We start from the raw sequence: 27,168 nt of genomic DNA, 5'->3' as shown, positions 1-27,168 counted from the left end.
TACTGGAATTGCTCGCTGGGAGCTCGCTAATGGCTCGCCTAGCGAGTGAGTGTTGGCTGCGCTTTTGACCAAGTCTGGACGTGTTCGCTACACCCTTCGCTGGCTGCTCGCCTAGCGAGTTTGTTGATGTTTGCTATTGTAAAATACTGGAGCTCTTCGCTTGGTTCTCTCTAGGTGCTCGCCTAGCGAGCTCTTCGCCACAGCCCTCGCCTAGCGAGCAAGCTGATGAATGCATCCTTTTTTTGGTCCCTTTGCCAACTTTCTTGTGGCTTCATTTTCTATTATTTCATGCCTAATTCCTGCACAATAACACACAAATCAAAGGTACCACGATCGTTTATCATTGTATTGCAATTCATCAAAAACAAAGGTGGTTTCGAACACTTTAGCAAGGAAATGGAGTGAAAGATGCCCATATTTGATAGCTCAAATAAGCACTTTTGGGTATCTAACAATAAACTATACCTTTTAACAAAATAAATTGGAATAAATTAAATTTTAATCAACAAGCTGGAATAGCTCAGTTGGTTAGAGTGTGTGGCTGTTAACCACAAGGTCAGAGGTTCAACCCCTCCTTCTAGCGTTTTAAATATTTTTTTTGACATGTCATATACAGCTGAATTTTAATTTTCGAAGCACATCAAAACCATAAAAGAAAAACTACATTAAGTGGTTATAAATCAAATACAACAAAGTGAATTGGTCCACAAACATATTGAGATCAAATAGAACCTTTCCTTATAGCATTTTTAATCTTTTTAACTCGTTTTACAATCGAGGAGAATTTAAGAAGCACGCCAAAACAAAATAAAATAAAATAATATTATGTGATTATAAATAGAAGACATCTAACTGCATTGATCTACCAAATATTCATATCAAATAGAAAAAATTTATTCTTAGAATATTACCACCACCGCACATCATATTTAACAAAGTTTATCATGTTCTTTTCACAAAATCCATACACAAGGTTGGTTCAACCCCTACTTCTTGCGTTTTTAATATTCTTTTTAAAAAACACAATTGACACGTCAACTAGAACCCCCATGGGAATTACAGAAGTACACTAAAACTACAAAAGAAAAATTATATTAAGTGGTTATAGGACCAAAATGTAAGACTAAAAGTTATATTATATGTGGTTATACATCAAAGACAACTAAGCGAATTGGTCCACCAAATATTCATATCAAATGTAAAACTTTTATTCTTAGACTTTTACCACTACCACACATTAATATTAACTTGATCTAGAATATGCAATATAGAACATGCAATATAAAGAGTTCTTTTATCTAAAAAGTTTATTATGTTATTTCCACAAAATCCACACACGAGTCAAACAAATTATTTTGCGAGACTCTTTGCATCCATAAATAAGTTTTTTAAAGAGTGTAGCATGGATGATATAACTTCTGAGTAAAACACTATGGATGTCTAACCAATTCAAAATGCTCAACCAAATACACTCAAAATACTCATAATAAAAGAGTAAATGATGAACACATTTTCTCTTTCCACACTCTCTAATGCATGAAGAATGGTCATCGTTTAGAATTCCATAATAAACCATATTATCCTTTAATGGTAATTATACTTGAAATTTTCATCCATGTAAACTATACTAGAGATGGCTAGTAAAATCTCATTTATATGTGTATGGATTGTTTGTCGGTTTCCTTCCACTATCATTAGTATATATATGAATTTGAGTAACCTCTGTGTTTAATATCCACTTAATGGCCATGAATGCTCTTGTTCCTTTGTCTGAGTCTGACTCGTAATGCTCATTGATCTATCTTGAATGTATTATTTATGTAATAAAGCCCTTTTATTGGGTTGTCTCATCAACATGCCAAGCTGATCTCCTCACTTATGGCGCGTTGGTGTTAAATCCAATGGGCCTCACCCTTGTCTCTTTATGGAGAACTTATCTGATATCATTTTAAGCATCTCATTTTCTACCCACTTGTTATGGGTACTCTCTAGGATATTTGTGAGCTCTTATATGTTGTATTTATCTCACTAAACATTGATGTCATGATTACAAAATATTTACTACTACATAGTTTCTAAAACACAACGTGTATAAAGTCGAAGTGATTTTAATGGAAGATCATGACATTGCATAGTCTCCCAGGTACGAAGCATATATGGGCAAAGTGATTCAATGAAAGACGATGATATTACATAGTCCCCCAAACATTACGCGTGTCAGAGAGAAGTGCTTTCAACGGAAGACAATGACATTACATAATCCCCCAAATATGAGGCACGCCTTGGCGAAAGGCTTTCAATGAAAAACCATGACATTACAATAATCAATTTTAATATAGCCGCCAAATGAATATATATATATATATATATATATATATATATATATATGCACAACTGTGATCGTGTTAAATTGCAGTTCGGTATGCTACAACACATCCCAGATCCCCCTAGCAAAACTAGGAGAATGGCATATATGCAAAGTTAACAACCAATGGAACTTTAACCCATGGAAAAACTTCTCTAGATCTAAGTGTCGCAAATCGAAGCACCGCCATGACCATGTTTTAACTGACGCAGTGATGCCAACTGAAGAAAAACCAAGTCGTACTTATATGACTTGGTACAGAGAGGTTGGTTTTGAGTTCATCATCGAGGATATGTACCTATACGATCCACGCCAGGAAACTTACACACCAGACGCCTCCACATCTAACCCCCAACAACATTGTCAGACCGACTACACACAACCCCCTATCCGTCAAACTTTTCGTTCCACAAGCATACAAACATACAACCCTAAAATGCCATACACTCAACCACAATACCAAGATCATACCTCATACCAGCACTAACAACTAGATTATCAACTAGAGATCTAACATTGCTTCGCACCCAACATATCACCCTACCAAAGTTGCCTTAGCCAAAACACTCAACGATCATTTAACACCAACCGTCCCTCCTCCTACCATAGCCAAGAAGCTCAAACATCTTGAAACTAAAACCTTCAACAACTGTTAATACCTTGGAATTGGCATTAATTTTGTATAACAAATAATGTAATCATCTCTGTTGTTTTAATATGTTGGGTTGAAGAAGTTCAACATCTGGACCAACATGTCATGTACGATGTCACGACATCATGTCTGTGACATCGCACATGTGTAGAAAACTGAATTAATTAATTCAGTATATATTCTGGGATTAGTAAGGATATTTGGTGAATATCCTAACTCCCATGTGGAGGTCTTAAAGACTCAATCAGAATATATATATAGGCTCAAAATAAGGAGATATATATGGAGAGATTCTAGGATTGAAGACCTTGTTTGTAGCAGAAATTTTCTGCTGTATTTGTAACAGCAAAGAACAAGTTTGCTGCGATTTCTGAAGGCCCAAATCCAGTTGGGTGATTAGGTTATAAATAGCGCATTGTAACCTAGTTTTTGTAAGCCTCTTAGAATGAAAATTTAGGGGTGTGTGTGAGGTAAACCTCCCAATCTGTGGGAAGGTTACCATGTGTTTCTCAGTGGTCAAAGCTGAGAGTATTTGTAACTCAAAGCCTGTAGGCAAGAGTGATTATGTTCTTGAATGAAGCTGTGAAGCAAGTTCAAGGTGTGTTAACATTACATTGTATTTGTAGTGATAGGAATGGAAACTGGAGGTTTCTATCTAGGAGTTCCTAGGTATAGATTGCATTGGGTAGAGATTAAGTGAAGAGTTGTAAACGGGGGAGTTTAACTCTGAATTAATACTGCTGATAGTGGATCTTCTTCCTGGATTGGTAGCCCTCAGACGTAGGTCATGTTGGACTGAACTGGGTTAACAATTTCCTGTGTTTGTTTTCCTTCTGCATATGTTATAATCCTGTATGCCATAACTAAGCTTGTATGTCAGTCTGCCAACCAAGATAATAACAGACCTGATACATAGCCTTCTGGTTGAATGTCAATCAGAATGTCTTGACATTCATCATTGACAGCATATACTGAATAATAGGCAAGTTGGCTTTTATGCTTCAGTTCAGTATATATTTAAGTCTGGTTTTCAAGTGGAAAACAGACCTGGCCAAAGGATCATTGTGAAACTGTCAAACTGGATGTCTAGACAGTTGTTCATGTATGCTGATACTAAATTAGAGACTGATTGGTCTTTTACAGTACAGCAAATTTAGCACAGTCTGTTTTTTCAGGAACATAACAGAATCAACATGCTGTATATGTTCTGACTGTCAAACTGAATGTTGTGACATTCATTCCTGACAGCATGTGCTAAAGTGTAGGATAATTAGTTTTTCTGTTACAGCATTTTTCTCAGGCTATTCTTTAGGAATCCAACAGCTGAGCTAAAATCCAGGAAACCAACTACTACCCTACAATTAATGAACCTAACAAATGGCCTATTTGTTAGCAATCTAATAAGTGGTAATTAGATTAATGTGTTCAACCTTATTTCAGGAATTACAAGTAAAAGGCAAGCATACTGGAATAATGTAACAGATGATGTCCAAACCAATATTAAGACATCGGGCTGATAACTGTGTAGGAAAACAACATAAGTGAGTGCTATGATTGATCTTTGCTGAGTTTGTATACCAGATGCACAGGACTAGGGATTCCTTCCTTCTAGGGTGACATAGAAGGAGATGTCGTGACATCTGTGAAAGAGTGCGTCGGTACAGGGTTTTTAATGTGTTAACTGTTTTGCTGTATTAGTTACAATGTTGGATCAGATGTCATGACTTGGAGTAGAACATCTGAATTCTGACTACGCCAGAATTTCAACAACCCTATCTCTACCAAACACCACAACAATCTTTCCAACCTTTCATCGACGCATCATTCAGACCAATGTCTCCATTCAATTGTCCCGGTCGCCAACCAATAAGTCAAACACAACCCAATTACTCTGGCATGGGTCATGAACTCAGCTATGGTGGTACACCTTCGATGCATACACAAGACTACGTTGATTTGTCTGACTATCTCAACAGGCAATCTCATGCAGTTGGTAGTGATATTCTTGGGCCCTCAGATGCTCAAACACGCGGGGTGAATCATCAACGTGGGTTAGGGCTACGGGTTCAGGTAGCTAGGGGATGTGGGACCGGAGGTCGGTTAGGTGATCCCGGTCATCAACATTAGTCTTTTTTGTGTAAACGAGAATTAATATTAGTAAGAATTGGTTCGATTTCGACTTTATGTATCATGTAGACTTTTTTTGAAAAAAAATTACAAAACACACAGAGGTGCCAATATAATTGGCGCCTCCCTTTAAGCTTTACACATGGGCGCCAATTGGATTGGCAGCACCAGGAGCCCTAGCCAATCCAATTGGCGCCTCCTCTTAAAAGTGGGGTAGTTTGAGATTTTTTTTTGAAATCAGGGTTATTTTGGTTTTTTTTTGAAAAAGTTGGGTATTTTGGTAAAAAATTCGCATAAACTATACCTTTTAACAAAATAAATTGGAATAAATTAAATTTTAATCAACAAGCTGGAATAGCTTAGTTGGTTAGAGCGTGTGGCTGTTAACCACAAGGTCGGAGGTTCAACCCCTCCTTCTAGCGTTTTAAATATTTTTTTTTGACATGTCATATACAGCTGAATTTTAATCTTCGAAGCACACCAAAACCATAAAAGAAAAACTACATTAAGTGGTTATAAATCAATCCCTCTTTCTAGCGTTTTAAATATTTTTTTTTTGACATGTCATATACAGCTGAATTTTAATCTTCGAAGCACACCAAAACCATAAAAGAAAAACTACATTAAATGGTTATAAATCAACCCCTCCTTCTAGCGTTTTAAATATTTTTTTTGACATGTCATATACAGCTGAATTTTAATCTTCGAAGCACACCAAAACCATAAAAGAAAAACTACATTAAGTGGTTATAAATCAAATACAACGAAGTGAATTGGTCCACAAACATATTGAGATCAAATAGAACCTTTCTTTATAGCATTTTTAATCTTTTTAACTCGTTTTACAATCGAGGAGAATTTAAGAAGCACGCCAAAACAAAATAAAATAAAATTATATTATGTGATTATAAATAAAAGACATCTAACTGCATTGATCTACCAAATATTCATATCAAATAGAAAAAATTTATTCTTAGAATATTACCACCACCGCACATCATATTTAACAAAGTTTATCATGTTCTTTCCACAAAATCCATACACAAGGTTGGTTCAACCCCTACTTCTTGCGTTTTTAATATTCTTTTTAAAAAACACAATTGACACGTCAACTAAACCCCCATGGGAATTACAGAAGCACACTAAAACTACAAAAGAAAAATTATATTAAGTGGTTATAGGACCAAAATGTAAGACTAAAAGTTATATTATATGTGGTTATACATCAAAGACAACTAAGCGAATTGGTCCACCAAATATTCATATCAAATGTAAAACTTTTATTCTTAGACTTTTACCACTACCACACATTAATATTAACTTGATCTAGAATATGCAATATAGAACATGCAATATAAAGAGTTCTTTTATCTAAAAAGTTTATTATGTTATTTCCACAAAATCCACACACGAGACAAACAAATTATTTTGCGAGACTCTTTGCATCCATAAATAAGTTTTTTAAAGAGTGTAGCATGGATGATATAACTTCTGAGTAAAACACTATGGATGTCTAACCAATTCAAAATGCTCAACCAAATACACTCAAAGTACTCACAAGAAAAGAGTAAATGATGAACACATTTTCTCTTTCCACACTCTCTAATGCATGAAGAATGGTCATCGTTTAGAATTCTATAATAAACCATATTATCCTTTAATGGTAATTATACTTGACATTTTCATCCATGTAAACTATACTAGAGATGGCTAGTAAAATCTCATTTATATGTGTATGGATTGTTTGTCGGTTTCCTTCCACTATCATTAGTATATATATGAATTTGAGTAAGCTCTGTGTTTAATATCCACTTAATGGCCATGAATGCTCTTGTTCCTTTGTCTGAGTCTGACTCGTAATGCTCATTGATCTATCTTGAATGTATTATTTATGTAATAAAGCCCTTTTATTGGGTTGTCTCATCAACATGCCAAGCTGATCTCCTCACTTATGGCGTGTTGGTGTTAAATCCAATGGGCCTCACCCTTGTCTCTTTATGGAGAACTTATCTGATATCATTTTAAGCATCTCATTTTCTACCCACTTGTTATGGGTACTCTCTAGGATATTTATGAGCTCTTATATGCTGTATTTATCTCACTAAACATTGATGTCATGATGTCAAAATATTTACTACTACATAGTTTCTAAAACACGACGTGTATAAAGTCGAAGTGATTTTAGTGGAAGATCATGACATTACGTAGTCTCCCAGGTACGAAGCATATATGGGCAAAGTGATTCATTGAAAGACGACGATATTACATAGTCCCCCAAACATTACGTGTGTCAGAGAGAAGTGCTTTCAATGGAAGACAATGACATTACATAATCCCCCAAATATGAGGCACGCCTTGGCGAAAGACTTTCAATGAAAAACCATGACATTAAAATAATCAATTTTAATATAGCCGCCAAATGAATATATATATATATATATATATATATATATATATATATATATATATATATATATATATATATATATATATATATATATATATATATATATATATATATATATGCACAACTGTGATCGTGTGAAATTGTAGTTCGGTATGCTACAACACATCCCAGATCCCCCAGCAAACCTAGGAGAATGGCATCTATGCAAAGTTAACGACCAATGGAACTTTAACCCATGGCAAAACTTCACTAGATCTGAGTTTCACAAATGGAAGCACCGCCATGACCATGTCTTAACTGATGCAGTGATGCCAACCGAATAAAAGCCAAGTCGTACTTATATGACTTGGTACAGAGAGGTTGGTTTTGAGTTCATCATCGAGGATATGTACCTATACGATCCATGCCAGGAAACTTACACACCAGACGCCTCAACATCTAACCCCCAACAACATTGTCAGACCGACTACACACAACCCCCTATCCGTCAAACTTTTCGTTCCACAAGAATACAAACATACAACCTTAACATGCCATACACTCAACCACAATACCAAGATCATACCTCGTACCAGCACTAACAACTAGATTATCAACTAGAGATCTAACATTGCATCGCACCCAACATATCACCCTACCAAAGCTGCCTTAGCCAAAACACTCAATGATCATTTAACACCAATCGTCCCTCCTCCTACCATAGCCAAGAAGCTCAAACATCTCGAAACTGAAACCTTCAACAACCCTATCTCTACCAAACACCACAACAATCTTTCCAACCTTTCCTCGACGCATCATTCAGACCAATGTCTCCATTCAATTGTCCCGGTCGCCAACCAATAAGTCAAACACAACCCAATTACTCTGGCATGGGTCATGAACTCAGCTATGGTGGTACACCTTCGATGCATACACAAGACTACGTTGATTTGTCTAACTATCTCAACAGGCAATCTCATGCAGTTGGTAGTGATATTCTTGGGCCCTCATATGCTCAAACACGTGGGGTGAATCATCAACGTGGGTTAGGGCTACGGGTTCAGGTAGCTAGGGGATGTGGGACCGGAGGTCGGTTAGGTGATCCCGGTCATCAACATTAGTCTTTTTTGTGTAAACGAGAATTAATATTAGTATGAATTGGTTCGATTTCGACTTTATGTATCATGTAGACTTTTTTTGAAAAAAAATTACAAAACACACAGAGGTGCCAATGTAATTGGCGCCTCCCTTTAAGCTTTACACATGGGCGCCAATTGGATTGGCAGCACCAGGAGCCCTAGCCAATCCAATTGGCGCCTCCTCTTAAAAGTGGGGTAGTTTGAGATTTTTTTTTGAAATCAGGGTTATTTTGGTTTTTTTTTGAAAAAGTTGGGTATTTTGGTAAAAAATTCGCATAAACTATAACTTTTAACAAAATAAATGGGAATAAATTAAATTTTAATCAACAAGCTGGAATAGCTCAGTTGGTTAGAGCGTGTGGCTGTTAACCACAAGGTCGGAGGTTCAACCCCTCCTTCTAGCGTTTTAAATATTTTTTTTGACATGTCATATAGAGCTGAATTTTAATTTTCGAAGCACACCAAAACCATAAAAGAAAAACTACATTAAGTGGTTATAAATCAAATACAACAAAGTGAATTGGTCCACAAACATATTGAGATCAAATAGAACCTTTCTTTATAGCATTTTTAATCTTTTTAACTCGTTTTACAATCGAGGAGAATTTAAGAAGCACGCCAAAACAAAATAAAATAAAATTATATTATGTGATTATAAATAAAAGACATCTAACTGCATTGATCTACCAAATATTCATATCAAATAGAAAAAATTTATTCTTAGAATATTACCACCACCGCACATCATATTTAACAAAGTTTATCATGTTCTTTCCACAAAATCCATACACAAGGTTGGTTCAACCCCTACTTCTTGCGTTTTTAATATTCTTTTTAAAAAACACAATTGACAAGTCAGCTAAACCCCCATGGGAATTACAGAAGCACACTAAAACTACAAAAGAAAAATTATAATAAGTGGTTATAGGACCAAAATGTAAGACTAAAAGTTATATTATATGTGGTTATACATCAAAGACAACTAAGCGAATTGGTCCACCAAATATTCATATCAAATGTAAAACTTTTATTCTTAGACTTTTACCACTACCACACATTAATATTAACTTGATCTAGAATATGCAATATAGAACATGCAATATAAAGAGTTCTTTTATCTAAAAAGTTTATTATGTTATTTCCACAAAATCCACACACGAGACAAACAAATTATTTTGCGAGACTCTTTGCATCCATAAATAAGTTTTTAAAGAGTGTAGCATGGATGATATAACTTCTGAGTAAAACACTATGGATGTCTAACCAATTCAAAATGCTCAACCAAATACACTCAAAGTACTCACAATAAAAGAGTAAATGATGAACACATTTTCTCTTTCCACACTCTCTAATGCATGAAGAATGGTCATCGTTTAGAATTCTATAATAAACCATATTATCCTTTAATGGTAATTATACTTGAAATTTTCATCCATGTAAACTATACTAGAGATGGCTAGTAAAATCTCATTTATATGTGTATGGATTGTTTGTCGCTTTCCTTCCACTATCATTAGTATATATACGAATTTGAGTAACCTTTGTGTTTAATATCCACTTAATGGCCATGAATGCTCTTGTTCCTTTGTCTGAGTCTGACTCGTAATGCTCATTGATCTATCTTGAATGTATTATTTATGTAATAAAGCCCTTTTATTGGGTTGTCTCATCAACATGCCAAGCTGATCTCCTCACTTATGGCGCGTTGGTGTTAAATCCAATGGGCCTCACCCTTGTCTCTTTATGAAGAACTTATCTGATATCATTTTAAGCATCTCATTTTCTACCCACTTGTTATGGGTACTCTCTAGGATATTTGTGAGCTCTTATATGTTGTATTTATCTCACTAAATATTGATGTCATGATGTCAAAATATTTACTACTACATAGTTTCTAAAACACGACGTGTATAAAGTCGAAGTGATTTTAGTGGAAGATCATGACATTACATAGTCTCCCAGGTACGAAGCATATATGGGAAAAGTGATTCATTGAAAGACGATGATATTACATAGACCCCCAAACATTACGCGTGTCAGAGAGAAGTGCTTTCAATGGAAGACAATGACATTTATAATCCCCCAAATATGAGGCACGCCTTGGCGAAAGGCTTTCAATGAAAAACCATGACATTACAATAATCAATTTTAATATAGCCGCCAAATGAATATATATATATATATATATATATATATATATATATATATATATATATATATATATATATATATATATATGCACAATTGTGATCGTGTGAAATTGCAGTTTGGTATGCTACAACACATCCCAGATCCCCCAACAAACCTAGGAGAATGGCATCTATGCAAAGTTAACGACCAATGGAACTTTAACCCATGGCAAAACTTCGCTAGATCTGAGTTTCACAAATGGAAGCACCGCCATGACCATGTCTTAACTGATGCAGTGATGCCAATTGAATAAAAACCAAGTCGTACTTATATGACTTGGTACAGAGAGGTTGGTTTTGAGTTCATCATCAAGGATATGTACCTATACGATCCACGCCAGGAAACTTACACACCAGACGCCTCAACATCTAACCCCCAACAACATTGTCAGACCGACTACACACAACCCCCTATCCGTCAAACTTTTCGTTCCACAAGCATACAAACATACAACACTAACATGTCATACACTCAACCACAATACCAAGATCATACCTCGTACCAGCACTAACAACTAGATTATCAACTAGAGATCTAACTTAGCTTTGCACCCAACATATCACCCTACCAAAGCTGCCTTAGCCAAAACACTCAACGATCATTTAACACCAACCGTCCCTCCTCCTACCATAGCCAAGAAGCTCAAACATCTCGAAACTGAAACCTTCAACAACCCTATCTCTACCAAACACCACAACAATCTTTCCAACCTTTCCTCGACGCATCATTCAGACCAATGTCTCCATTCAATTGTCCCGGTCGCCAACCAATAAGTCAAACACAACCCAATTACTCTGGCATGGGTCATGAACTCAACTATGGTGGTACACCTTCGATGCATACACAAGACTACGTTGATTTGTCTGACTATCTCAACAGGCAATCTCATGCAGTTGGTAGTGATATTCTTGGGCCCTCAGATGCTCAAACACGTGGGGTGAATCATCAACGTGGGTTAGGGCTACGGGTTCAGGTAGCTAGGGGATGTGGGACCGGAGGTCGGTTAGGTGATCCCGGTCATCAACATTAGTCTTTTTTGTGTAAACGAGAATTAATATTAGTATGAATTGGTTCGATTTCGACTTTATGTATCATGTAGACTTTTTTTGAAAAAAAAATACAAAACACACAGAGGTGCCAATATAATTGGTGCCTCCCTTTAAGCTTTACACATGGGCGCCAATTGGATTGGCAGCACCAGGAGCCCTAGCCAATCCAATTGGCGCCTCCTCTTAAAAGTGGGGTAGTTTGAGATTTTTTTTGAAATCAGGGTTATTTTAGTTTTTTTTTGAAAAAGTTGGGTATTTTGGTAAATTTTTTGCATAAACTATAATTTTTAACAAAATCAATCAGAATAAATTAAATTTTAATCAACAAGTTGGAATAGCTCAGTTGGTTAGAGCGTGTGGCTGTTAACCACAAGGTCGGAGGTTCAACCCTTCCTTCTAGCGTTTTAAATATTTTTTTTGACATGTCATATATAGCTGAATTTTAATTTTCGAAGCACACCAAAACCATAAAAGAAAAACTACATTAAGTGGTTATAAATCAAATACAACAAAGTGAATTGGTCCACAAACATATTGAGATCAAATAGAACCTTTCCTTATAGCATTTTTAATCTTTTTAACTCGTTTTACAATCGAGGAGAATTTAAGAAGCACGCCAAAACAAAATAAAATAAAATTATATTATGTGATTATAAATAAAAGATATCTAACTGCATTGATCTACCAAATATTCATATCAAATAGAAAAAATTTATTCTTAGAATATTACCACCACCGCACATCATATTTAACAAAGTTTATCATGTTCATTTCACAAAATCCATACACAAGGTTGGTTCAACCCCTACTTCTTGCGTTTTTAATATTCTTTTTAAAAAACACAATTGACACGTCAACTAGAACCCCCATGGGAATTACAGAAGTACACTAAAACTACAAAAGAAAAATTATATTAAGTGGTTATAGGACCAAAATGTAAGACTAAAAGTTATATTATATGTGGTTATACATCAAAGACAACTAAGCGAATTGGTCCACCAAATATTCATATCAAATGTAAAACTTTTATTCTTAGACTTTTACCACTACCACACATTAATATTAACTTGATCTAGAATATGCAATATAGAATATGCAATATAAAGAGTTCTTTTATCTAAAAAGTTTATTATGTTATTTCCACAAAATCCACACACGAGTCAAACAAATTATTTTGCGAGACTCTTTGCATCCATAAATAAGTTTTTTAAAGAGTGTAGCATGAATGATATAACTTCTGAGTAAAACACTATGGATGTCTAACCAATTCAAAATGCTCAACCAAATACACTCAAAGTACTCACAATAAAAGTGTAAATGATGAACACGTTTTCTCTTCCACACTCTCTAATGCATGAAGAATGGTCATCGTTTAGAATTCCATAATAAATCATATTATCCTTTAATGGTAATTATACTTGAAATTTTTATCCATGTAAACTATACTAGAGATGGATAGTAAAATATCATTTATATGTGTATGGATTGTTTGTCGGTTGCCTTCCACTAGCATTAGAATATATACGAATTTGAGGAACCTCTGTGTTTAATATCCACTTAATGGCCATGAATGCTCTTGTTCCTTTTTCTGAGTCTGACTCGTAATGCTCATTGATCTATCTTGAATATACTATTTATATAATAAATCCCTTTTATTGGGTTGTCTCATCCACGTGCCAAGCTGATCTCCTCACTTATGGCGCGTTGGTGTTAAATCCAATGGGCCTCACCCTTGTCTCTTTATGGAGAACTTATTTGATCTCATTTTAAGTATCTCATATTTTACCCACTTGTTATGGGTACTCTCTAGGATATTTGAGAGCTCTTATATGTGGTATTTATCTCACTAAAATGGATGTCATGATGTCAAAATATTTACTACTACATAGTTTCTAAAACATGACGTGTATAAAGTCGGAGTGCTTATAGTGGAAGATCATGACATTACATAGTCCCCCCGGCACGAAGCACATATGGGAAACGTGATTCATTGAAAGACGATGATATTAAATAGTCCCCCAAACATTACGCGTGTAAGAGAGAAGTTCTTTTAATGGTAGACAAAGACATTACATAATCCCCCAAATATGAGGCACGTCTTGGCGAAAGGCTTTCAATGATCGTGTGAAATTGCAATTCGGTATGCTACAACACATCTCAGATCCCCCCAGCAAACCTAGGAGAATGACATCTATGCAAAGTTAATGACTAATGGAACTTTAACCCATGGCAAAACTTCTCTAGACCTGACTGTCGCAAATGGAAGCACCACCATGACCATGTCTTAGCTGACGCAGTGATGCCAACGGAAGAAAAACCGTGTCGTACTTATATGACTTGGTACAGAGAGGTTGGTTTTGAGTTCATCATCGAGGATATGTACCTATACGATCCACGCCAGGAAACTTACACACCAGACGCCTCAATATCTAACCCCCAACAACATTGTCAGACCGGCTACACACAACCCCCTATCCTTCAAACTTTTCGTTCCACAAACATACAAACATACAACCCTAACATGCCATACACTCAACCACAATACCAAGATCATGCCTCGTACCAGCACTAACAACTAGATCATCAACTTGAGACCCAACTTCGCTTCTCACCCAACACATCACCCTACCAAAGTCGCCTTAGCCAAAACACTCAATGATCATTTAACACCAACCATCCCTCCTCCTACCATAGCCAAGAAGCTCAACCATCTCGAAACTGAAACCTTCAACAACCCTATCTCTACCAAACACCACAACAATCTTTCCAACCTTTTCTCGATGCATCATTCACACCAGTGTGTCCCTTCAATCGTCCCGGTCGCCAACCAATAAGTCAAACATAACCCAATTACTCTGGCATGGGTCATGAACTCAGCTATGGTGGTACACCTTCGATGCATACATAAGACTACGTTGATTTGTCTGACTATTCCAACAGGCAATCTCATGCAGTTGGTAGTGATATTCCTGGGCCATCAGATGCTCAAACACCTGGGGTGAATCATCAACGTGGGTTAGGGCCACGAGTTCAGGTAGCTAGGGGATGTGGGACTGGAGGTCGGTTCCGGTCATCAACATTAGTCTTTTTTGTGTAAACTGGAATTAATATTAATATGAATTGGTTCGATTTCGACTTTATGTATCATGTAGACTTTTTTTGAAAAAAAATTACAAAACACACAGAGGTGCCAATATAATTGGCGCCTCCCTTTAAGCTTTACACATGGGCGCCAATTGGATTGGCAGCACCAGGAGCCCTAGCCAATCCAATTGGTGCCTCCTCTTAAAAGTGGGGTAGTTTGAGATTTTTTTTGAAATCAGAGTTTTTTTTTTTTTGAAAAAGTTGGGTATTTTGGTTAAAAAATTCGCATAAACTATACCTTTTAACAAAATAAATTGGAATAAATTAAATTTTAATCAACAAGCTGGAATAGCTCAGTTGGTTAGAGCATGTGGCTGTTAACCACAAGGTTGGAGGTTCAACCCCTCCTTCTAGCGTTTTAAATATATTTTTTTGACATATCATATACAACCGAATTTTAATTTTGGAAGCACACCAAAACCATAAAAGAAAAACTACATTAAGTGGTAATAAATCAAATACAACAAAGTGAATTGGTCCACAAACATATTGATAAACATGTTTGTCGGTTGTCTTCCACTATCATTAGTATATATACGAATTTGAGTAACCTCTGTGTTTGATGTCCACTTAATGACCATAAATGCTCTTGTTCCTTTGTCTGAGTCTGAATCATAATGCTCATTGATCTATCTTGAATGTATTATTTATGTAATAAATCCCTTTTATTGGGTTGTCTCATCCACGTGCCAAGCTGATCTCCTCACTTATGGCGCGTTGGTCTTAAATCCAATGGGCCTCACCCTTGTCTCTTTATGGAGAACTTATCTGATCTCATTTTAAGTATCTCATATTCTACCCACTTGTTATGGGTATTCTCTAGGATATTTGTGAACTCTTATGTGTGGTGTTTATCTCACTGAACATGGATGTCATGATGTAAAAATATTTACTACTACATAGTTTCTAAAACACGACGTGTATAAAGTCAAAGTGCTTTTAGTGGAAGATCATGACATTACATAGTCCCCCAGGCACGAAGCACATATGGGCAAAGTGATTCATTGGAAGACGATGATATTACATAGTCCCCCAAACATTACGCGTGTAAGAGCAAAGTGCTTTTAATGAAAGACAATGACATTACATAATCCCCCAAATATTTTTAATTGACATACTTGACATGATATGTAATTTATGTCAATGTTTTCAAAATACATTGAGAAAAATTGATGTGAATTCAATTTTAACATAATGTATTCATACACATTTTTAAATTTATTTGTGCAATTATCATCATTTCATCTCCATCTTTTTCAAGTTTTACAACAATTTTATGACAAATATTTTAACATGCGATATGTTTGATGTAGTTGTGTATTTTAGTTATACATACAAAATAAGAATTATAATATTTAATATACAAAAGTTATTAATAAAAAGTCTAATTTCAAATCATTATATGCACGGACGAGTTTGACATATGATTTTCAAAAAATTTATATTGAGATGTTAATCATTTAAATCATAGATTTTGAAGAAGCGGATAAAAAGAATATGGTGTAGGACTTTGATAGTTTTAAGAGATTAAAGCTAGACTAATTCAAATTTGGATTCATCCGAGAGTTTTTGGATGCGATGATAGATGATAATTGATTTATGAAGTTTTTGCATGAATTTTTGGTGAATTGTAAACTTGTGAAAAGGTCCAACAATACTTTCATCGCTTCAATTCTAAAAAAGGAAAATCCTCATAGTTTGAACGATTTTAAGCTCATATCTCTGATTGGGTGCATGTATAAAGTGTTAGCAATGATTTTAGAAAATAGATTAAAAAACATCTTTGCAAAGGTAATCTCAAAAACTCCTACAACTTTTATGAAGGGAAAACAATCTTTTGATGGAATTTTAATCGCGAATGAAGTGGTGGGTGACACACAAAAAAGAGGAACCAAATTTTAATTTTTAAGGTTGACTTTGAGAAGACATGTGATTTAGTAGAATTGAAATATTTGAATTTAGTAATGTAATCCATGAAATTTTTTGAGATAAGGAGAAAGTGGATAGGTGAATGTATGAGTGTTTCAACACTTGTTTTGGTTAATAGAAATCACATAAAAAAATTCTTTGATGAATGGATCAAGGCAATGAGATCCTTTGTAGCCCTTTATACTCTTAATGACAATAGAGGACTTGAATGTGATGATAAAATCATCATAAATGATCGAGCTATTTGAAGGTCACAATATTAAAGAGTTGATATTTGAATATTTCTTATCTTCAATTTGCAAATGATATTCTTATTTGAGGATAACATTTTCCAAAATGACTTTATTTTTAGAATTCGATAAATTGATAGAATTTGCAAAAGACTCACTGAATAAAAAATTTATTAGTCCATGAAAGACTATCTTGTTATTCTAAAATATGTTTTGTCCGTTCTTCACATTTATTTGTACTCCTTCTTTGAGTTCATTTAAGTATTATTTAAAAAAAATCTCTTTTTAAATCTTTTTTATGGGTGGAGTAGGGAGGATTCGTGTAAGATTTATTGGATTAAGTTAGAAAATATTGTTGTGAGCGTGTCAAGCTGAGTTAGGTGTTCATAATATTAAGTTGTTCAACTTGACTTTTCTAAAAAATGGTGTTGGAAGTGTAAGACTGAAATAGCATAATTATAATTTAAAGCATGTCTTATAAATATGCATTGATAGAGGATGGGGAGCATAAAGGCACTAGAAGAGAATTTAGTTGGTGGAAGAATATTTATCATATGGATGAGGAAGTCAAGGTAAAGGGGGTCATTGGTTGAGAGAGAGGATGAGTCAAAGACAAACATAGTAAATAATTATTTTTTCGATAGATTCCTATTTACGGCCGGGAAAAATATGATTGTCTACTTTCGATTAGAAAAATTATTTCAGTGAAAATATAAAATGACGAGATAATGTTTTTTTTGGTGCTATTATCTATGTAACACTTTTTTTAGGAAAATGAGAAAGACTTATGAATTTGAAACTCATTGGACAATAATATTTAGTTAAACAATTGATAAGATATTGCTGAAAAAATTGGATTTAAAATATTAATGTTTACCTGTAGGCTCTTGAATAACAAAATTTTCACAAAAGGCAATTTTAAAACGTGATATCAATGTATAAAACACCTCATGGAAAACCGAAATTGCCCTTTAGAATTTAGAGATGTATCTTTGAATGTACTATGTATCAATTTTATGACACACTAAATGAGTGTCACCCTAGATTAATACTAAAAACTATTTCGGAGATGCATCTCCGAGTATTTTCAACAAATATATTCATAATTGATTAGTCTAGTGGATATTTCGGAAATGCATATTCGGAGGTTTGGGACGAGATTTTGAAATTTTTATCAACTTTGTATGTCAGATGTTTTCGGAGATGCATCTCCGAAATAATTTGATAAAACACTGAACTGCATATCACACAACTATACTTTTCCACTCCAAACCCTTACCAAAAACTCTTCCATTCTCAATCCATATTTTCACTCCAAATCTTCAATCTTGTGTTTCATCACACAAAGAGAGCAAAATAAGTTGAAATTTCAGGTAAAGATCATTTATTTCAAGTCTTATTGCTCACATTAATCTTATTTTCAGTCTGAAAACGTGCGTTTATTCTGGAGATACATTTTTGAATTCTATATGAACTCGTTCGGAGATGCATTTCTGATATCTGGCTGTGTTTATTTTTCAGCTCTGTTTACAGAATTTGCACTTATTGAGTATTTTTTATTTGTAATTTTTTTTATTAGATATGGTACACCCCCAATGTTTTCCTCAAACATGTTGTATCTCTGAATGTCAAATGTATTATTGTGAAGACAGTAGATGTTGACAACCAATTTAAAAATGAGCAAGAGTTTGATTTTCGTGATCACATGCTTCAATAGATTCGCACGGAGGTCTCCAAACTGAGATTTAGTGTGGTAATTGAAATGTCCGATAATGGTTCGAATAGAAGATGTGCATTTGTGATAGTGACGTGCGAAAGAAGTGAAAAATATAGACCTCATCTCCGAAATTTTAAATGAGATGACACTGGTTCAAAAAAATGTGATTGCTCTTTTAAGTTATGTGATTATATATTGGCAAACAAGAAATGGAGATTTAATGTCATATGTGGTTTACATAACCAAGTCTGAAAAGTTAGTCGGTTATTCAATTGTGTGTCGCCTCATGCCAGAAGAGAAGGAATGTGTTTGAGACATGACATTGAATTTGATTTCAAAAAACATAAAAATGTATGGTCTCCCATGTGCTTGTGTTATTGCAAAGAAGATGAAACTTGATATCCTGATAAGAATGGATGAGGTTTGCACTCACTGGAAGAGGCTTATGTTTGATGATGATGGTGTCATGAAAGATGGTAAATCGAACATCTCTATCTTGACCAAATGAAAAGTGATACAAGAGAAATTTTTGAAAGCCGATGACAATATGATACTCCACATAAAAGAATAATTGAGGAAGATTGCTTATCCGAAAACCACTGACTTGGAACCACTATGTGAATCGGTAAAAATAAAAGGTGCTCCGAAGAAGCTCAAACCTACACCGAGTGACAATTTAATGGTGCGGTCTCCTTCATATTTTGAACATGTTGACAAAAAAAAATTCGGACTCACAAATTCCAAAATCTCAAAAAAATATTTTTCAAAGGAGCTCGCATTAGCAAACCACCTACTCCACACCTCCACCAAAGATTTCATTCATTAACGATATGCGGATTTTTATGCACAAATACATCGAGCAGATCATCAATGTTTAGGATGACGATAATTGTGCTTATCAAACTGTTTCAACTATATTCGATAAAGGAGAATATAATCACACACTTGTTTGTCATCAACTTATCTATGAGTTGAGGACTCATAAAGAATCATACATACGACTTTACGGAAAGAAAGAAAACTTTAATGCAATTTATGAGTCTCTTGTTTCTTGCCTTGGTGAACTGAGAGGCAAACTAGATATGTATTCTGAAATAAATCACCTAATAGCATGTGTATATGATAGACGCAATATATATATATATATATATATATATATATATATATATATATATATATATATATATATATATATATATATATATATATATATGTGTGTGTGTCACTACCCACCAATGCTATCACTAATAATTTATTATAATTATCTAACTATCAACAGTATCTAACTATCAACAAAAACATAGTTACATAATTATAATTTTGATCTTATGGTAAAACAAAAACATTAAACTATTCTATAAGTAATGTCACTACCCACCAATGCTATCACTAATAATTTATTGTAATGATTTTAATTAAAATAATTAACAATGTCAGCACGATATGTGGGAATTCACATAGAATCTACTCGTTAGCTTGAAAATTATACAGTAGTCCATAACATTTACGATCATGAATTGAGCAATATACTAATTTTACTAATCTTGTAGTAAAAAGAGCATTATACTAATATAAAGAATTGAAACTCTGACTTGAGCATTATACTAATCTTTCTAACATATCAAAATACATTTTTTCATGTGCATGGAACCTTAAAATGCCATGAATCAAACAATTATTAGTCTCCCTTTTCTCTGATTCATTCTCATCTTTCACTTTGAGTTGGCTCCATCTTGAGTAAAAAATTGAGTATCAAAACTGAACAGTACAATACCACTGTTTTTCAATTTATGGCATTCATTAATACCCTTTGTTTCCACGAATCCTTGCTCTCATATCAACCTGATAAAGAATGAAAACAAAAAAAATAGCTGTTTAGTTTCAAAATCATACTGAACTGAAGCTTACACATTCATACTAACATAAAAGCTATATTCATTTTCTTCACCAAATATATGCATTTATACAATTGATGGAGCATAACCTTGAACACAATAACTAGTTAAGAGAATTTTAGTTCAACAAAATCTCTCCGTCTACCAGAGAGAAAATACTATCAACCTTCTGAGACTAAAACGTTACCATTGTTTTCCTGTACTTTGAAAGCTAAAGCAAGAAGAAACTTCAAACGAATCATTAACAATTACTCGCACTATCTTGTGTCCCGAATATCAACGCTATTTCTTCTTCAATGACTGTAGCTTGCAGTTCCAAATGGTGACAGCTTCCTTTGTTCGTATCCAAGCTTCTTAGCCAAACCCCTTGGTAAGCATAAAGATGATGTAGAAATGAATTCAGCCTCTCTGATTGATAAAGTTACCACCGATTTCTTCTTTGATATGTACTCTTTCTATTACCCACATCCACTGCATAGTCACTAATCAATATCCGAGTATGCTGTCAAACTCGCCCCTTTACTTCTTTTGTATAATACTCCATGATCCAACGTTCATATTACATCATTTCTTGATAACTTGCATCCTAGGACAGTTGGATTGTTACTCTTTTCAAAACCTAACCTTTCCAAGACCTCCTTAGCATATTTTTGTTGACCAATGAAATATGCATATTCCACAATCATTTTGAGCCACTTCTAGTGTTATGAAATGTCTCATTCTACCTATATGTGTCATATCAGACTCCTTCATTGACTTCCAAGAGAACACACTTGATGTTCTTGTGGTCCAATTTCTTTCTTAAGAGTGTCTGCACATTAATATGTATAATGCGCTCAATACTTGAAAGTGACGGACTAACCATTCCAAGCCTCCTCAAGTACAGTGTGGCGTCCTTTTCCGCTAGAGCATGTATATTGTCCAAAATTCTTCACGAACCTCGTTATCTAACAACATACCTCTAACCAAAATCATTGCAGTTCTATTATTCCTTTCTGCTACTTCATTCTACCTGGAATGTATGTCACGGGGATTGTCTTTTAATGCAATTAGTTCTACAAAATACATCAAATACTGAAGAACTGTACTCTCCACCCGTCTATTCCAAGGAAGTATAACCTTGAACTTTTATAAACCCGTTTATTCCAAGGAAGTAGAACCTTGAACTTTTATAAACCCGTCTATTCCAAGGAAGTATAACCTTGAACTTCTTTAAAATATCAAAGGCAGCAGATTTTTCTGGCAGAAAGTAAACCCATGTTTTTGTACTTCATCATCAAGAAAGGTGATGAAATACCTCTTATTTTCCATTTGATTTAGGTTTGATGGGTCCACAAATGTCAGAATGAACAAAGATCAAGTCTCTAAGAAGCTTTCAGATAACTCAATCTCCTTCTGTGAAGAAATTCTCAAGTCTTCAATGCTGATATGACCATATGTCTAGAGTTACAATTGAGCGTTGTCTGCACCCATTATATGCAAACAGGAAGAGAGAATCGTAGGAACAATAATGGCATACAATCTATGAACAGATATATTGCTAGAAATAAGGCCTCTTTCAGAATGATAGACCTTGCACATATCTTGCTGAAACACAACAATCAGTCCCTTCTGCTGAAGCTGAACAGCATTCAGGAGGCTATTTTACAAATCAGGGGTGTAAAATGCATCAGCAATGAGCTGAGTAAGTCCCTTAATTTCCAGTTTAATATTCCTTACCACATGACTGACATCTTTGAATTTTCTCCAAGCTTCCCAAACTCGTTGAATCTTTCATGATAAATAAACCACTTGTTTCCCTCAATTGTGGTATTTGTAGCCTTTGTAGATGTCATGAGCATCATCTCCTCTTCATCGAATTTTGCATAGTTGGCACTCCCTTCCACACTAGGACATTGGTATTGGTAATGCCCCAACTTATTGCATTTTGTAACATTCCACCAATTCCTTGTTACAGGTTGTCTTCCTGTACCTGTTCCCCTACAACCCCTCCATCTTCCTCCTGCCCTGTCTAGCGTTGGAGATTATAAGGGCTTGCTCTCCTTTTTGGCCTTTCATCCGTTGATTGTGCACCAAGAGACCAGTCACATGGTGGTTACATTGCTCGACTCCTCAAAAGATCATACCCCATCATCAAATCTTGCAGTCACAGATCTGAGGATTTTTTAGACAATCATACGTCGCTCCATCTTCTCATCATGAATCTTCATCCTGTTAACAATTGCATGAGTTCTTGCAAAAAACAATCATCAACAGTTTCCCGTTCCTTCATTCCAAGAATTTCATGTTCCCTCCTTAGTGCTTGCAACCGACCGTCTTTAACCCATGTAGAACTTTGATAGTTTTTGCCCCTAGCTTGAAATGGATATATTTTCACCTTTAGATCTTTTAACTTGCTCTCTTAGACAATCTTGTCCGGTTTTTAAGTTGCTACAACTGGGAGAAACAGAATCCTAGTTTCCACCAAGTTCCAATACTCCTTCAATGAAAGGAGATTCTCCATAAAAGTTTCCTACTAGTCATAGATAGTGACCATCAAACCATATGGGATTGCAGGAAGTTGCTCCCATTAGCCATGAATTTAAGAAACTACAATTTTTCTATGAGGCACTGAACCAGCCACAGACTCTGGACACGACATTGATACGTCGACACCATATACTTTTTAAAATGAATGAATTGAATGTAGTCACATGTGTCTATGTAATGTCAGTGCCGTATGTCAGTGTCCAACATGACAAGTGTCGAACACCAGACACATCTTCCATCATAAGTGTCACTTATACAGAGACAGTTTCTATATCGGACCCCTCATGGAGCTTTGATACCAGCTGTAAGGAAGACCGGTAGGGTGAAATTTGGGAAAACTAAAATTTTCTCATAGAATTCCATAACTTATACAAGTTTATATAATACTAGTTGGTTAGCATAAACAAACAAAATATAAAATCTAACTAACCAACTCAAATTAACTAACCCACTTAAGGGGGTTAAAAACCATCTAAAAAGCCCACAAATATATAACAACTAGCAAGCTATGAAACACGAACACCAGAAACACGACGCCGACACCGACACGTCGACACCAGTAATAATCTAGAAAAAAATAAATAAATTAAATGTAATCATAAGTGCCGGTGTTAGTTTCAGACACATCTTTTTTCAGATATGTCAGTATTACACAGAGCTAACAAGGTAACATGATAAAGCTAAGAAATAATAAAAACTTGCCTGGCCTCTTTTGCAATTGAAATAGGTTTCCCTGAGTCCTACACACTCGCTTGCTATTGATGGACTCTTCTCTCCAGCACACTCCCTGTAGGATCTATTCTGAACCTATTTACCAACAACACATCATCCATTAATCATCAAAACAATCAAAATTAAACATTGCAGAAATCACACTAATAACAAAAAAATCATGTTAAAATTCAATAACACCACAAAAAAATAGTACAAACAAACCGAACCTTAACACAATCAGATTCACTGAGACACTTCACCAGCTCCATGGCCAATCCCTTGCAAGACTTGGACATCGTCCTTCACCTATAAGAAACATGAGAATCATAAAGCAACATCAATAATCAAAATTGAAAGAAAAAACAACAAAAATGAAATTGAATATTAGCATGAAGAAAGGTTGCACCTTGAAGCGCTTTTTTCGCAGAAAGGAACAATTTTTTCTCCGTGACGGTTTTTTGCAGTATTTTGAAGAAGCGACTCTGGAAAACCCCAGACGGTTTTTCTAAAGTGGTTTATTACGAGGACGTTTTCGACCCGACCCGGTTTAAAATCTTTTCTAAATTCAATATTTAATTTGAAAGAGTTTTAGATAAGTATTTAAAAGCTTAAAAAATGTCAATGGTTTATTTGTTTTACTTTAAAAATTATTTGTATAAACTCTAAAAAGTTTATGATTAAGTGTCTAAATTTAGTGACATAAAAACTTACAAAAATTTTAAAAATTGTCAAGGATCTAATTATAAACTAAAACTAAAGTTATGTGTATATATATTAAATTAATTTAATCCTGGATAAGATGATAAAAAATCTCTTCTAATTTATTTATAAATCTTGAATTCGAATTAAATTATGGATACACAGAAGTATTAAATTCTTTCAAGGAATGACAAAATTATTCATTGCAATTCTATCTGATTTGAGGGATTAATTTTTGTAAAGAATATTTAATTTCTAAAAAATTAATTTTTTTTCTTAAAAATATTAGATTCGTTCTTTAAGACTTATTTATGAGTTTGAAGGAGAATGATATAGAAATATTTTTGAAGAAGAATTAAAGAAAAATATATTATTTTTGAAAAAAACATTTTTTATAAAAAATGATAAGTGAACGTTTATTATTATCATATTTTAAAATTTTAAAAGGATTAAAACATTTTAGATTGAATAAGAAAATTTTATCTAATTTTTCTAAAACTCCAAAAGTCTCTTTCAATAAGTTTGTTGAGCTTTTTATTCTTGGAAATTTTTGGAAATTGTATCGAAGGAGTTAGAGGGTTTAGATAAAAAAAAATTAAATTTAACTTATGATATCATAATACTCCTAGTCTTAAAATATATTAACAAAAAATATTGATTTATAATTCTTTACAAAAATATTTTTAAAAAAAAGTGGATTAGATTTTTGTTTTTTCTTCTAATCCCTTCCCATTTTTCATATCCTCCAAACTTGCAAATAGAACCTAAGGCTACTTTAGGAATTTGATGAAAAGAGATGAAATTGATATACTTATATTGAACTCTTATCCCTTTTAACCACTTCACCCGTGCAAGTCTTATGTTGATGTTTGTCTGTTATATTATGACCTAAGTCCATTGAATACAAACAATATCAACCTTTTTCAATAATTCAAATTTTTATAATTTGACTGAAATTGCAGTCATCGTCGGTATTATTTTAGTTTTGATGATTTGTTAATTTGTGTGTATGCATTATTTGATTTATCGCGTATTTGTATTTTGTCAATTTTATGAATATGCATTATGGTTGTAATTCATGCTTGTAACTAATTTGGAATAGTTTATATTCATTTGCTTCGGCTATAATTAGTATTGTACCTTTGAGAACCTCTCCATTCATTAATTTAGTAGTTTTATTCATGGAATTGTCTCCTTTTTTAGCCTAACAAATTAATTTATATCAATGTGTTAAGTATTGCTTGAATCAAAAGTTAGAATGCTTGAATCAAGACAAAAATTCAAATCATGCATATCTCTACTTGAGTCGAATCATAGAAGAGTGTGAATTGAATCATATCTCTACTTGACTAAAATGATGAGACACACATGACTCGAATCATGGCTTTATTCATTTCCTTTCATGCTTTGATTCAAGTTGTTGTTTCTTTTATTCAAATCATTATTTCATGATTTGATAAAAGCTCATTGTTTTCTTGTTTTTAGAGTCTGTCTACCCTCTATCACCCATCTTTTTCATCTCTTTTGTTTTGTCTATGATATATAGAGTGTGTCACCAAAAATTAAAAAGAGATTGAATCTCCAAGAGTTTAGTAACACAATCTCTTGTAACATTAATGTGTCTTTTTGTAGTAGAACAAAAGTTCAAGAGAGTGGGTTGATCAACCAATTGATTGAATTGATCAATCTCTGAACATTCACCAAGAACCTTGAAACCCTTTTTTGCCAATAACCTTGAGAGAACCAAGTGTGTGATCTTTATTGACCAACACATATCTCCATGTTTATACCATGTGATTAACCTCCTAGAATATGAATCTTATGAGAGTTAGATATGTGTGTGTGTGTGTGTGTGTGTGAGAGAGAGAGAGAGAGAGAGAGAGAGAGAGAGAGATTCTTTATATACTATTCATCATTTTAAACCTTTGTCATGAATCATTGTTGTGGATTTCAAACTCTAAATATTGAGTGTGAGAGGTAGACTAAAGGTACATTAGGGTATCTAATGTTTTTGTTTGAAGTTATTCTTTTGTGTATCAGGTTGAAGAATCATTTCTTAGACATGGATTCTAGTTAATGTTGTTCACAAAGAGAGAAGAGTTTCTCTATACTCCATTGAAGACATTGTTGAAACCATGTGAAGGTAGTTGCAAAACAAAATTGGGAGTCATCCAAATTATTTGAGGCTAATGAAAATCACTAAGACAAGTCTTCGTCATATTCTAGGAAAGAATGTTGCAAAATGAAGCTTGGAGCAGGTTATTGTGGATAGCAAGATTATTGGATCAAGATCATTGAGGATCTTGAATGTACCAATTGAGTATCTACATCAACAGAAGGAATTGTCATTTGATTTTTGTGTAGGCCAATGCAGTGTGACTATTAGTGTCCAAATTGATGATA

General features: G+C 34.2%; 1 protein-coding gene and 5 non-coding genes across 6 annotated transcripts; 5 read left to right on the top strand and 1 right to left on the bottom strand.

The window, feature by feature from the left end:
• The first annotated feature begins 509 nt into the window (after nt 1-509).
• Nucleotides 510-583, top strand: TRNAN-GUU (transfer RNA asparagine (anticodon GUU)). Its single transcript has one exon. It is a non-coding gene; the product is annotated as a tRNA-Asn (tRNA).
• Nucleotides 584-5,492: 4,909 nt separating this feature from the next.
• Nucleotides 5,493-5,566, top strand: TRNAN-GUU (transfer RNA asparagine (anticodon GUU)). The gene has a single exon. It is a non-coding gene; the product is annotated as a tRNA-Asn (tRNA).
• A 3,433-nt stretch (nt 5,567-8,999) lies between these two features.
• TRNAN-GUU (transfer RNA asparagine (anticodon GUU)) lies at nt 9,000-9,073 on the top strand. The gene has a single exon. It is a non-coding gene; the product is annotated as a tRNA-Asn (tRNA).
• Nucleotides 9,074-12,236: 3,163 nt separating this feature from the next.
• TRNAN-GUU (transfer RNA asparagine (anticodon GUU)) lies at nt 12,237-12,310 on the top strand. Its single transcript has one exon. It is a non-coding gene; the product is annotated as a tRNA-Asn (tRNA).
• A 3,024-nt stretch (nt 12,311-15,334) lies between these two features.
• On the top strand, nt 15,335-15,408 carry TRNAN-GUU (transfer RNA asparagine (anticodon GUU)). Its single transcript has one exon. It is a non-coding gene; the product is annotated as a tRNA-Asn (tRNA).
• Nucleotides 15,409-20,372: 4,964 nt separating this feature from the next.
• Nucleotides 20,373-24,629, bottom strand: LOC127086205 (uncharacterized). The gene is made up of 4 exons (XM_051026925.1): nt 24,473-24,629; nt 24,294-24,372; nt 24,055-24,159; nt 20,373-20,770 (listed from the first exon to the last, which is right to left on the bottom strand). Exons 2-4 carry the CDS (start codon nt 24,360-24,362, stop codon nt 20,729-20,731), a joined length of 216 nt encoding a protein of 71 aa, XP_050882882.1. The 5' UTR covers nt 24,363-24,372; nt 24,473-24,629; the 3' UTR covers nt 20,373-20,728.
• Nucleotides 24,630-27,168: the final 2,539 nt, after the last annotated feature.

This window comes from Lathyrus oleraceus, chromosome 5 (genome assembly GCF_024323335.1).
Source record: "Lathyrus oleraceus cultivar Zhongwan6 chromosome 5, CAAS_Psat_ZW6_1.0, whole genome shotgun sequence".
NCBI classification, from domain to species: Eukaryota; Viridiplantae; Streptophyta; class Magnoliopsida; order Fabales; family Fabaceae; genus Lathyrus; species Lathyrus oleraceus.
This window is presented reverse-complemented; position numbering and strand designations above follow the sequence as displayed.